Source organism: Girardinichthys multiradiatus, chromosome 4 (genome assembly GCF_021462225.1).
Source record: "Girardinichthys multiradiatus isolate DD_20200921_A chromosome 4, DD_fGirMul_XY1, whole genome shotgun sequence".
NCBI lineage: Eukaryota > Metazoa > Chordata > Actinopteri > Cyprinodontiformes > Goodeidae > Girardinichthys > Girardinichthys multiradiatus.
In genome coordinates, this window is record NC_061797.1 from 4,253,735 (window position 1) to 4,268,519 (window position 14,785).

Genomic DNA, 14,785 nt, shown 5'->3' on the forward strand with positions numbered 1-14,785 from the left:
AAACTGCAGCAACCCCGCGTCTAAACTATCTGTTTTTTAAGGAATAGTGAATTAAATGCTGGTAGTCATACCCGTTTAATGTGACTTCTGTTTCTGAAGCTCCATGCTGATCTTCCCTATGTCGAGGCAAACGATATTCCTTCATGTATTCTCCATCTGAACGCCTTCACCCTCCTTATGATCTCATGGACTGCCACAAAAACTAGCAGCTGTTGTTGAATTTGAAGACTTGATCCACTTGTTACATTTTTATTGTTTACTAATTTCTCACCACATATCAATTTATATTTTTGAGTGAAAGTTTATAAAAACCTTTTTTAATTCAATGTTATTGTATCACCTCAAACTCCCACATCACTATGCATCAAAATCATAAAATATATATATAAATAAAAGATAAATTAATAAATAAAAAAGTTTTTTTTTTTTTTTAGGGCTGCACGGTGGCACAGTTGGTAGCACTGTTGCCTTGCAGCAAGAAGGTCCAGGGTTCAATTCCCGACCGGGGGTCTTTCTGCATGGAATTTCTCACCGGGTACTCCGGCTTCCTCCCACAGTCCAAAGACATGCCTGTTAGGTTAATTGGTAACTCTAAATTGCCCTTAGGTGTATGAATGAGTGTGTGCATGGTTGTTTGTGTGTTGCCCTGTGATGGACTGGCGACCTGTCCAGGGTGTACCCCGCCTCTCGCCCATAGACTGCTGGAGATAGGCACCAGCTCCCCCGTGACCCACTATGGAATAAGCGGTAGAAAATGACAGATGATGACAATTTTTTTAATTACATTTTTTTTTCTTTTGTTAAAAGGCAAGGGAGCCACAAAAAGGAGGCCGAAGAGCCACATGCAGCTCTGGAGTCATGGGTTGCCGACCCCTGGTCTGGCCATAATGGGCTAGTGTGGGTTTAGAAGTTGCCAGGAGAACAGCACTTGTCTGACTGCATTGTGTCAAGTATGAAGTATGATGCAAAGAGGATCACTTTATAGTGCTGTTTTGCAGGGTTTGGGCTCAGCCCCTTCGTTTCAGTGAAAGGAACTCTTAATGCTTCAGCATACAAAGACATTTTGGACAATTGTCTGCCCCCAACTTTATTGGAACAGTTTGGGAAAGGACCCTTCATCTAACACGAAATAGAATGGAGAATGTGAGCCACACCTTCTTGTCCAACATCCGTGTTGGAATAGATGGTCAGAAATTCCATATATATAATCTTAAACCTGTGGAAAGTCTTCCCTGAAGAGATCAATTTTTTTGAACTGTAAATATTGTGGATCAAAACAGGACGTCACTCGAGTTTATATGGATTTGAAGACAAACAAATGAATACTTTTGGCAGTATCCTGCATCTCTCCTGGTTCACTATTGTTCAACCTTTATATTTCTGAGGTTGGTTTTCTTGTGTTTGCCTCTGTCTGGATTTTTCTATATGCTCTGCTTTGTCAAGACTGTTCCAGTAAGTTCCAGTCATTAAAACCCTTTTTCACTTCACACTGCATTCTACAGACCCGTCTGCATTTGGGTCCTCCATAGGAACAAATACCTGACAGCAATGGGACAAAAAGATCCACTAATCACAAGAAAGAACATTTATACTGAAACGGTCTTGTAGGTTAAGTTGTAACCACAAATTGTATTGTTACTTTCTGCTGAAAATGGCATACGGATTATAGAAAGCATCACCAATGCGAGAACTAGAACTATCTTAGATTAAGCAGTTATAAATAGAGATGTGGCCCATAAATAAGGGAAACTGTCAACAGTAACCCAGTTACTGTTCCCCAGCCTTTATTCCAAGTCATCCCTTCTTATGCAAACAACAAAAGACGTCTCTTCCTTTGTGCCATGAAGCTCATGTGTGAGCAAACAATAGAATTACTCACTGTGTTGGCAGCAGCAATTTAACGATTACCTATGTACAACTGAACGGTAGAATAAAACAAAACTGGTCAGTCTGAGAACATGAGTTCATACTTGTCACTCCAAAACCTTCCTGTCATCGTCCTCAATTTTTTTTCCTCACTCTGAAAGTTTAAAGGCAGGTGACTTTCCTCCTGAAACAAGTTTTAAATCCATTGGTAAATATGCATGCTGGGAGGGATTTTTGAATATACCTTGTTGTTCCTGCAGGACAATTGTCTAACTCTTTACTCCAGTTTTGGAGTGTTTGGTCCCACAGTAGAGAGTATATATGTCAATATAAAATAATACTTGAATAATGTGTTTGTCTGGGCGCGGTGCTGGTGGTGTGGGGTTTGGGCGCGCAATCATGTGCAGGGACTGTGGTCCTCAAAGCGGCTGTCCCGGGTTTGAGTCCCGGACACAGCGACCTTTGCTGGGTGTCTCCCCCTCTCTTTGCCCTCTTTCCTGTCGGCCTACTGTCAGAAAAATTAAAAAATAAAAGGCCTCTTGTGCCGCAGAAATGAATAAATAAAGATGCGCCTGTCTATGATTGATGTAATTTTTTGATCTTGTTTAATTGCTTTTAATTCCATAAATGCGTTTCTAAAATGCAGAGATGCTGTGTAAAACCACAGTTTTTGATACAATTGAAGTTATAATTAGACTTTAAACAAGGATTTATCTACAGAACTTGTATTGAATTTTTCTATTCCTACTGACCACTAAGAGCGCCTAGAGGCACATTTACAAACACATTCACACACTGATGCATAGATTGGTAAGCAACTTAGAGTTAGGGGCCTTGCCCGAGACGGTACTGACATGACACAGGGAAAGTGGAATCAAGCCCACTTTTACCAATTGCACAAAGACTATTTCACCAACTGCACCCCTGTGGGGGATTTGTTCGTGCATGCACTGGACATATTGATATTCTTTTTGCTTTTAAAGCCTTGCGTAGTGTCATTACTTCAGCTGATTACATTTCATAGAGAACATTATTTTAACTCATCCCACTTATGTGAGTGATTTACTTTACAGTCAGAGGGGCATTTCCTAAGCAAACCAAAAACAAACTAAATGGGATTAACACCATATGGCTACTTTGTTTGAACCTACAAGCTGACAACTAGAGGAAAGATTCCACACACACTCACCAACAGGAACACTCTTGCCATGAATCTTGTCGGCCCAGCCTGCGTAGTAACGCAAGGTTTTGATGCTGCCTTCCAGGTCAATGAAGAAAGCATGGAGGAATGGCTTCCCTGTGTCTAGTGTCTCCAAGGTCTGCAGATTTAAGAAAAGAGGCAACTGTACTCAATGCATTTTCTTTTATTTTTTTTGTAAACGTTTTCCAAACAGTAATTACTATATTAGAGTCCTTTATGGAAATATCTCAAGTGTACAGCTTCCTAAAGCTGCTGCAGTGGGTTGAAAAGGGGTTTCCTGTGCAGTCATCATAAACAGTGATGATAAAGTGTGGGGAATTAGGGCATTGATCTGACACACCAGAAGCATCCAACTTGGGTTTTAAGATTGTTTATATAAAAAAGGACAGAAAACGCTAATAAACATCAAAACAGATGAATCTAAGTGTACCTGTTTTGACCAAAAGGCAGTTTTATTTTTAATCAGAAGACAATCAGCAGATGGGGTTACATAAAAAAAAAAACACACACACACAAACATTGGGCTGACCTTTAGGCTTCACAGCCTGAGCATGTGTTTCATCTATTAATCCGTCAGCCATCAAACTGTACCAAAACTCAAAATCTGCAAAATCCATAAGTAGTGTTCTTGTTTGAGAAATATATTTTAAAATTTTTTTCTTCCTTACAAAAAGTAACATCAAATCTGGAAACAGATTTTACATGTATTTAGATCTAGAAAGTCTGAAATGGTAAACTGTGAATATAGGAAGGCCCTTAAACAGCATTGAGGAGTTTATGAAAAACAAAATTGCACTAAGTCAGAACATTAGAAGGTGGCCCAATGATTTTGGACTAAAACTGTAGGCTGTTAAAGTAAACTTTGGGTGCAGAATGATGTTTACAGTGCTTACATAAAAAGATCATGCATGCCCAAACATTGTCTGCTGTCACATGTTTTTACCGCGAGCAGCAGCTGGTCCCGCTCCACCAGGTCCGCCAGTCTGTGCAGCAACCTCCCCCGGCGGGACGGCTCCATCCTCCGCCAAGCAGAGCCATGCTCCTTGGCCGCTTTGGCTGCTGCGACCGCCTTATCAACATCCTCCTGTACCAGGGGGAGGCCGTGAAGAATAAGCACATCAGTCAGGATTCAATAAGGCTGCCAGATGTTACCCGGAACTACCGTCTCACAGACTCACTTTTTCAGAAGATTTTAGTCCAGGTAGATTTGTGATTTAACCCCAGATTAATAGGTAGGCCACTCGTCTGCAACTTCCAGTTCTAGAGTGCCGCTGTCCTGCCACTTTTAGATACATCCTTGCTCCAACACAACTAAATAAAATTAACGGCTAATTATCAGGCCTTACATGCCAAGGAGGTAATTCAGCCTTTTGATTCAGTTGTGTTGGAGCAGGAATGCCTCTAAAGATTGCAGGACAGCAGCACTTTAGGACTGGAGTAGCAAACATCTGTAAAAAAGTGTCCCTCTTTAACAGTATATGGTCTAATGCAACATCAAGTTAACATTTGGCTGGTATTATCCCTTTACATTATGTGGACTTAGTTTAGTGTCAGACTGGTGGCTAATCTACATACTGTACAGTTGAATATTAAGATATGTTAATATGAACATTTTCAAGTGGCCCATCCAGAGTCCCGATTTGAATCAGATAGAAAATCTGAGCTAAAGATTAGGGTGATGGCAACGAGGAGTCCAGGAGCATAAAATGTCAAAATACCAGTGGAAACATGCAAAAAGCTGGTGAGCAAAAATAGAAAGGTTTCATTGACTGATTGATTTATTATCCTTTGAGAGATGCCTGCCTCGTTTCCTATCAGACACAAACATCTAGGTTAAATACAACCACTTTCAAATATAAATCTGCCTGTGGTATGAACATTTTTTAATTGTATTTTTGAGTGAATCTTCAGCGTTCTTACCTTGTCTGCTTCTTGGACCTCACAGATTATGTCCCCAGTTGCTGGGTTCCGAGTTGGGAACGTCCTCCCACTGATGGACGTGTGCCACTCATTGTTGATGAAAATCTGTGGAGAACCACATGTGCTTGTGGCACTTTCTTTTTAATTTTACATTAAACAAAAAGACCTCTCAAGACACTAGAGTGACTCCGAAATTACACAGATTTTTTACTTGTGAAGCACATCTCAAATGTGGAGCCACATTACCTTGGTGTGTCTGACCCGCTGGACTTTGACAGGCTGAGGTAAATCTGAAGCTGGGATCTTTTCTGGCACTACGTTCCTTGTCCCGCTCTGTGCCATGGTCCCAGTGCAGTGCAAACTGGAGTCTCTCTGCTGATTCTCCAGCTCACTGCTTTTAAAGGGTACCCCCCTCCTCACAGAGAAGTTCCTGGGAGCTCAGCTCCACCCCTTGCAAATCAAACAGGAACCTTGTTCAGCAGCAGTCTTTTTCATCTAAACCACAACGCACATTAGATTTTGAAGTTAGGGTTTAGTGGTGGGAACCTTTCTTTTTGAGTTCAAATATTAACTTGAGAGGATCTTCAGGGATTTTTCCAACCAGGAAAAAGGAAGTTTGAGTCTCTGACTACAAAGAACACAGCAGTATTCCTCACCTTGTTCCTGGAGTTCTCTATTCCAATTTGGATGAGTTAACAAGAACACCCTCTGATGTCATAATTTTGATTTTGAACGAAGTGCATGAAAATGTAAACGTTTCAGTGATAAACTGTATTTTAACTGCTCACGCATTAAGATAACTTTGGTGTGATATAATTCCCAGATCTGCATTCTAACAACCAAGTTATGTACATTAAACATGCTATTATTTCTTTATAGCAACTTTAGCAGCAACAATTCTTGTTACAATTGCTGCAATGAAAATAACCAACAGGAGTTCTTTATGGTCCTTTCAAACCATCAGGTCAGAAATTCTTTCTGAAATCTATTTTTTTTATCCGAGAGCGAAATGACAAGGGTGCCTTCATTTCTGTTTGCCTGGAATAACAAACTCACTGCTGACTGTTTCTTGGTTAAATGACTCAGTAATGAGAGAAGAGTCCATTGGGCTTTGAAATGTTTAAAAAATGGCGTAATAGTGTTTTTCTAGAAATTGTTTTCTTTTCCACCTGGCTCTGCAGAAACCCAACAGGGTGAACAAATGCTTGCAAAGACTTGTACTCACACACACTAAGCTATTGTTTCCTCTTCATCGCCTCTCATCTCTCTTTTTGTCAGTGTTTAATTAGAGCAACAAGCTTTTTCAATCCCGTTTTTCACTTCAGCAACTCCATAATGAGATACACAAATAGATTTAACTGATTGGCCAAATCAACAAAAAGACAGAAAAGAAAGGACAGAGAGATAAAGAGTAAGGTTTGTGTGTGAGAACATGGGTTAGAAAACCTTAGACCAGGCGTCTCCAACTCCAGTCCTCGAGTTCCGGTGTACTGCAATTTTTAGAAGCATTCCTGATCCAGCACAACTGAATCAAATGGCTGAATTACCTCTTGGCATGTCAGCAAGTTCTGCAAAGGCCAGGTAATTAACCATTCATTTTATTCAGGTGTGTTGGAGCAGGGATGTATTTAAAAGTTGAAGGGCAGTGGCACTCTAAGACTGGATCTGCAGACGCCTGGTGCCGTAGACGCAAGAATATAAGTATCGGGGGAGCGAAGAAAACATTTCCTCTAAAAGACTAATAGTAAAAAGAAAACCCTCAGTCAGTTAGATGGTTTTAATGGTTTTAGCTTTTTTTTTTTAAGAAATAAAACTAATGCATTGTGCTAAGACACTTAACAAACAAGCAAGCAAAATAATGATTTTAAATATGGATATGCACAAACTGCATTGAAGTAGTACATTTCTGTTTATGGAGTGAAACCATTAAATAACTGAAATAATGATTTTTTATTTTATTTTATTCAGTTTAATAAGTTTTAAATAAATAAAAATTAATGAAACATTTTGAATTTGTGGAATATTAAAGAAATATGTTGTTGGGAGTTTATATTTTGTTTAGAGTATGTTTTGTAAAAATATTTATATTGTCTGTCTTTACTCTGCTGTACTGTAATATGAGTATAGTAAAATAATAATAATTAAAGATATCATGATACATCACTTCTTTGTATAACTTTATTTTAATTGTGTCTGGGTTTGAAGTTATTTCTGATATATGAATACTGAAATGAAAAAAGATAGGTTAGACCCATAATTGGCTGCAGACTGGAGGGGTGTTGGAAAGAAGCTGTGAAACAAACTGTTATCTATCATGGATCATCCTGGTCATCTGTTACCACCACACTGTTCATGAGCTGCATAGCACCTTCTCAAATAGGCTGCTACAACTCTGCTGTTGTGGTAACAAGATATCTCCCCACTGACTACATAAATGATGCTTCTTTTGCACAGGGAATTTGTTTTTCTGTCTTTCTAATTCTATTTATCTTTAGATTCTAAATTAGGATTTTCTTTTGCATATTGCTATGCATCATTGTTATTCACAAGTGTATACTTTATACATTTTCTACATAACATTTTGTATTCTGTTCTACAACTGAACTATATGGATTCTGAACAAGAGGATATGAGCAGCTTCCAATGTGATATATGTAAAATACACACAACTCTTCTTTTAGGAGCCTCTGAATTAATCTAAAAGTAAATTAGGGGCAATAAGGCCACTGTTACTGTGAATCCATCAGTTGCTCGAGACAAGAAGGAAAACTGTCAGAAGATTGCAAAAAACCATGTGATCAGTCAGACGGTGATATTGGAAAAAAATTTCCAACGATGAGGGTGTTGAAGAAATTATCTTTCCTAAATCAAATTAGCAACTTTATTTCATTTACAATGAAAGATTATTCAAAAACCTGTCTGACTGAAAAGCATTTCTTCTTGGTAGCTCACATTTCAAAAATAGAATATGTAGCAAAAAATCGGGAGAAATACAAGTAAACGCATAATTTGAGCCATTGGCTTGGGTTAAAACACAGGTGTTTTTATTTATTACAGCTGACATTTTGCTTCACAGGTCTGTACTGTTGCCTTACATTTAAAACCAGTGACCAGTGCAAATAAAAGCCAGGGTGTTTCTCTTGGAAATCAGCATGTCATCTCCAGTGGATGTGTGGGTTTTTGCTGTACCTAGAACACAGATACCCTCGATGATTGCTGTGGTAAAAGCAAGACATAAATGAAACAAATAATCACTTAGAAACTATTGTTTGGTAGGAGCAGGCTAATTTCAGGTTTACATTATGAATCCTAAACCAAAATATGTGCATGATAACAGTAGCTACATGTCATTTATGGCTCATGCTGACTCCAGAACCAGGACAAACAGCTACCAAACACGTGGATGGAGATTTGGAAAACCTCAAGAAAGTTTAAAGCAAACCCAACTGAACAGGGGTAATGTAAAACCATTTTAATTCAATGTGTCAAACAAAAGGAACTTAGTACAGTATATTATGTGACAGTTTGAGTTGAATATTTTCACATCATGTGCTCACGCTGTTTATAGCACCAATTAACTCTAAGGACCTCTGATAATAACCATCTGATTTTCATAGTTTTTATGCAAATCAGGCCACTATCATTTTACTTATGTAGACAATGACTTCGTAGACCTGGTAACTGTTGCCTTCTAAGCACAAAATATCTTTTTACTGACCACAACTAGCTGTTTACTAGCACTGCTTGTTAAAATGGCTATGCTGATGATAAACAATTCAATTAAATTAAATTAATATTTTTATATTTTTCGAGAATTTTAGGATATTTCAAGAGCATTACTTAAGAAAAACAAATTATTGTAGACTTTTAAAAGAAAATGTATAGAGAATTATCAGCCAAAGCATTTAGGAACCAAAACAAATGCATTTCTTTAGCTCTATTTAACGTTTAGTCATACCCCAGTATATCTGGTTTCTCTGAAAGGTAGAAAAAAAAGGATTAAAATAAAGTGAAATACAGTAAAAATATATATCTCTGATTTAATCAACAATGAGGAAGTAGAACAGGAATTCCAATTAGATCCCGTGGCAATTATTTCAATTCACAGACTTTTATATCAAAGCGCTAACAGTTATGTTTGCACTTCAAGTTTAGAGAGGCCTGCCTTGAGGGAGGAGGGAGGGGTTCAGACTGAACATGATGGACAGACTGCGGCAGTGTGAGAGAAAGAAAGGGAGGGAACCACTAAAATGAGCCTGTCCAGGTGTTCGGAGGCAAACAAAGGCTCCTTTCAGACCCTGATGAGAACATGTTTCTTCTCTACTTGTTGCAGAATGAACCAGAAGGAACAAAAGAAAGAAGTCAGGCAGAATATAGGATTCTGCTCTTCAGCAAAATATGGATGCGAGAAAGGCCTATACAATCACGAAGGATTCATTCCAGTCACTAAAGAATGCTTCTGTGTCAGATATGAGTTCAAAAAAAGACATCCCTTAGCCATCGGAGAACACCATATAAAAAACGTAAAAAATTATAAACAGTGTGTTTTTAGTAATGTTATATGCTTGCTTGTCAACAAAATGTTTTAATGAGCTCAAGTATGCCTAAGCTGCAAGAAGATTAGTTTGGTGTTGTTGGGTGTGTTAACCCATCCAATTCATTACACCGCCCCCCAGCATCAGCAACTGTGGGAAATGCCTGGTTAAATTTTATTTTTCATGGAAATGTTACCAAATAAGTAGGAAATTACTCTTTGTGCGAAGTACTTCAAGGATGAGTGCTTCAGCAACCTCCACCAGTATCAGGAAGGATTTACTGAAAGACTTTATCTGATTAAAGAAACAGTTCCTTCTGTCTATGGAAACGACGGACACAGCAAAGTGGTAAGCTGCAAATAACGCTAAAATAACAACAAACTATTTTAGACATGAATTTATTGTGTGTTGATTTGACATCTTGGCCTTTCTTCTGATAGCAGTAGCATCGTGGCTTCTGATTATGTTGGTGCTGTGTGCTGCTTTTAGCTCTTTGAGGACAGAACCGTACTGAGTGTTTTGAATAGTATTATTACATGAACAGTTTCGCATTATTTTTGCCATTTTTATCTTAACTCCCTTGATCCAACTAAACCTAGATAATTTTTATCAAACTACAAAAGTGTCGAAGGGGTTAAGGTGGAGCGCTGTTTAACCTGAAGAGGAGCAGGATGTGAGGTGCCTCAGTAGCATTTAAAGAGACGGCACCAAAACGAGTTGCTCTCAGACGCACCTCAGAACAGGTAAAAGAGGAGCCTGTGGAGCTTCAGTAACAAGGAGTTCAGACCAAAGCATTGAAGTTCCACTTTATATAGAACATAGCTGAATGATTTAAGTATGAAAAGGAAGGATTTAAAAGCATGATATGCCCCCTTTAAGTTAAGCTATGATTTGTAATGTCGTTACATTATGCTTTATTATACTCTGTTATGCTACTATATCTGAGGTGATTTTATGTTATGTCATGCTATGTTATAGTATGCTATGCTATGCAAGGCAGTCCACTGCAATGCTACACTATGTTATGTGGGGCCATTCTATGCTATGGTATTGTGGCGGACTCCAGGGGGCTCCACGCACACCCAGACCACAGGATGTTACCATTAACAGATTTGTGTGTTGTTGGGGCATTTCTGTTGTTGAGAGCAATTCGTTGTTGGAGTTTAATAAATTGTATTGTAATTGTATGTATAGCTCTTTGAGTGTCTCGTTGTCGAAAAGCGCTATATAAATAACCTTACCTGACCTGACCTGACCTGACTTGACTTGACTTGACTTGACTTGACTTGACTTGACTTGATTTGACCTTACCTTACCTTACCTTACCTTACCTTACGGGCGAGAGGCTGGGTACACACTGGACAGATTGCCAGTACAGGTCCTTCTCAAAATATTAGCATATTGTGATAAAGTTCATTATTTTCCATAATGTCATGATGAAAATTTAACATTCATATATTTTAGATTCATTGCACACTAACTGAAATATTTCAGGTCTTTTATTGTCTTAATACGGATGATTTTGGCATACAGGTCCTTCTCAAAATATTAGCATATTGTGATAAAGTTCATTATTTTCCATAATGTATTGATGAAAATTTAACATTTATATATTTTAGATTCATTGCACACTAACTGAAATATTTCAGGTCTTTTATTGTCTTAATACGGATGATTTTGGCATACAGGTCCTTCTCAAAATATTAGCATATTGTGATAAAGTTCATTATTTTCCATAATGTATTGATGAAAATTTAACATTTATATATTTTAGATTCATTGCACACTAACTGAAATATTTCAGGTCTTTTATTGTCTTAATACAGATGATTTTGGCATACAGATCATGAAAACAAAAAATTCCTATCTCACAAAATTAGCATATTTCATCCGACTAATAAAAGAAAAGTGTTTTTAATACAAAACACGTCAACCTTCAAATAATCATGTACAGTTATGCATTAAATACTTGGTCGGGAATCCTTTGGCAGAAATGACTGCTTCAATGCGGCGTGGCATGGAGGCAATCAGCCTGTGGCACTGCTGAGGTCTTATGGAGGCCCAGGATGCTTCGATAGCGGCCTTTAGCTCATCCAGAGTGTTGGGTCTTGAGTCTCTCAACGTTCTCTTCACAATATCCCACAGATTCTCTATGGGGTTCATGTCAGGAGAGTTGGCAGGCCAATTGAGCACAGTGATACCATGGTCAGTAAACCATTTACCAGTGGTTTTGGCACTGTGAGCAGGTGCCAGGTTGTGCTGAAAAATGAAATCTTCATCTCCATAAAGCATTTCAGCAGATGGAAGCATGAAGTGCTCCAAAATCTCCTGATAGCTAGCTGCATTGACCCTGCCCTTGATAAAACACAGTGGACCAACACCAGCAGCTGACATGGCACCCCAGACCATCACTGACTGTGGGTACTTGACACTGGACTTCTGGCATTTTGGCATTTCCTTCTCCCCAGTCTTCCTCCAGACTCTGGCACCTTGATTTCCAAATGACATACAGAATTTGCTTTCATCTGAAAAAAGTACTTTGGACCACTGAGCAACAGTCCAGTGCTGCTTCTCTGTAGCCCAGGTCAGGCGCTTCTGCCGCTGTTTCTGGTTCAAAAGTGGCTTGACCTGGGGAATGCGGCACCTGTAGCCCATTTTCTGCACACGTCTGTGCATGGTGGCTCCGGATGTTTCTACTCCAGACTCAGTCCACTGCTTCCGCAGGTCCCCCAAGGCCTGGAATCGGCCATTCTCCACAATCTTCCTCAGGGTCCGGTCACCTCTTCTCGTTGTGCAGCGTTTTCTGCCACACTTTTTCCTTCCCACAGACTTCCCACTGAGGTGTCTTGATACAGCACTCTGGGAACAGCCTATTCGTTCAGAAATTTCTTTCTGTGTCTTACCCTCTTGCTTGAGGGTGTCAATAGTGGCCTTCTGGACAGCAGTCAGGTCAGCAGTCTTACCCATGATTGGGGTTTTGAGTGATGAACCAGGCTGGGAGTTTTAAAGGCCTTAGGAATCTTTTGCAGGTGTTTAGAGTTAACTCGTTGATTCAGATGATTAGGTTCATAGCTCGTTTAGAGACCCTTTTAATGACATGCTAATTTTGTGAGATAGGAATTTTGGGTTTTCATGAGCTGTATGCCAAAATCATCTGTATTAAGACAATAAAAGACCTGAAATATTTCAGCTAGTGTGCAATGAATCTAAAATATATGAATGTTAAATTTTCATCATGACATTATGGAAAATAATGAACTTTATTACAATATACTAATATTTTGAGAAGGACCTGTACATCACAGGGCAACACAGAGACATACAGGAAAAACAACCATGCACACACTCATTCACACCTAAGGGCAATTTAGAAAAACTAAGTAATCTAACAGTCATGTTTTTGGACTGTGGAAGGAATCCGGAGTACCCAGAGAGAACCCACGCATGCACGGGAAGAACATGCAAACTCCATGCAGAAAGACCCCCGGCTGGGAGTCAAACCCAGCAGTCGAACCCAACAGTGCTACCAACTGCGCCACCGTGGAGCCCAACTATCTACTGTCTCTCCACTCCACTCTTCTGCTATTATAGAAAAACTGCAATGATATGTATATCTGTTGGTCAGAGATTCAGAATAGCTTTCAAAATCACTTTTATTGTTGACATTTGTTTGTTTGTTATTTGTAGATGTTTAGGTTGTGTTTTTCCTTTGGATTTGGTTTCTTACTTCTGTTATGATTCATTTTTGTTTGTTTTGGATCTGTTAGATTATGCCTGGGGTTTCTTATACTTCCATGCAGTTTCTATTTATGTTTGTTAGTCTCTCTCAGCCACCCTGCAATTAACCCTCCTTTATATTTTTGTGATATATCACTTTTTGAATGAAAAGCAATTTCTGTTATCAAGAATAGTAGCACATTTTATATTTGGGGTTAATTTGACCCCAGGAAAAACAAACACAATTGCTGCTAGCTTCTCACACTCTCTTTGGCCTTGCCATCGAAGTGTATAAAAAGGGAGAAAAAATTAAATGTACAGTACAGACCAAACGTTTGGACACAACTTCTCATTCAAAGAGTTTTCTTTATTTTCACAACTATGAATATTGTAGCTTCACACTCAAGGCATCAAAACTATGAATTAACACGTGGAATTATATACTGAACAAAAAAGTGTGAAACAACTGAAAATATGTCTTATATTCTAGGTTCTTCAAAGTAGCCACCTTTTGCTTTGATTACTGCTCCACACACTCTTGGTATTCTGTTGATGAGCTTCAAGAGGTAGTCACCTGAAATGGTTTTCCAACAGTCTTGAAGGAGTTCCCAGAGATGCTTAGCACTTGTTGGCCCTTTTGCCTTCACTCTGCGGTCCAGCTCACCCCAAACCTGCTAAGGCCAGGTCATTTGGCGCAGCACCCCATCACTCTCCTTCTTGGTCAAATAGCCCTTACACAGCCTGGAGGTGTGTTTGGGGTCATTGTCCTGTTGAAAAATAAATGATGGTCCAACTAAACGCAAACCGGATGGAATAGCATGCCGCTGCAAAATGCTGTGGTAGCCATGCTGGTTCAGTATGCCTTCAATTTTGAATAAATCCCCAACAGTGTCACCAGCAAAGCACCCCCACACCATCACACCTCCTCCTCCATGCTTCATGGTGGGAACCAGGCATGTAGAGTCCATCCGTTCACCTCTTCTGCGCCGCACAAAGACACGGTGGTTGGAACCAAAGATCTCAAACTTGGACTCATTATACCAAAGCACAGATTTCCACTGGTCTAATGTCCATTCCTTGTGTTCTTTAGCCCAAACAAGTCTCTTCTGCTTGTTGCCTGTCCTCAGCAGTGGTTTCCTAGCAGCTATTTTACCATGAAGGCCTGAATCACACAGTCTCCTCTTAACAGTTGTTCTAGAGATGTGTCTGCTGCTAGAACTCTGTGTGGCATTGACCTGTTCTCTAATCTGAGCTGCTGTTAACCTGCGATTTCTGAGGCCGGTGACTCGGATGAACTTATCGTCCGCAGCAGAGGTGACTCTTGGTCTTCCTTTCCTGGGGCGGTCCTCATGTGAGCCAGTTTCTTTGGCTTGATGGTTTTTGCGACTGCAGTTGGGGACACTTTCAAAGTTTTCCCAATTGTTCGGACTGACTGACCTTCATTTCTTAAAGTAATGATGGCCACTCGTTTTTCTTTACTTAGCTGCTTTTTTCTTGCCATACTACAAATTCTAACAGTCTATTCAGTAGGACTATCAGCTGTGTA

General features: G+C 39.4%; 1 protein-coding gene across 1 annotated transcript in view; it reads right to left on the reverse strand.

Moving 5' to 3' along the window:
- Window positions 1–5,400, reverse strand: part of aldh1a3 (aldehyde dehydrogenase 1 family, member A3) — a 50,766-nt gene extending 45,366 nt beyond the window's left edge. The window contains exons 1-4 of the mRNA XM_047362541.1: window positions 5,234–5,400; window positions 4,988–5,092; window positions 4,011–4,151; window positions 3,056–3,185 (exon numbers count right to left, since the gene is read on the reverse strand). Of these exons, the coding sequence (XP_047218497.1) occupies window positions 3,056–3,185; window positions 4,011–4,151; window positions 4,988–5,092; window positions 5,234–5,329 (472 nt within the window). The 5' untranslated portion in view covers window positions 5,330–5,400. The remainder of the gene's footprint in view (window positions 1–3,055; window positions 3,186–4,010; window positions 4,152–4,987; window positions 5,093–5,233) is intronic.
- Window positions 5,401–14,785: the final 9,385 nt, after the last annotated feature.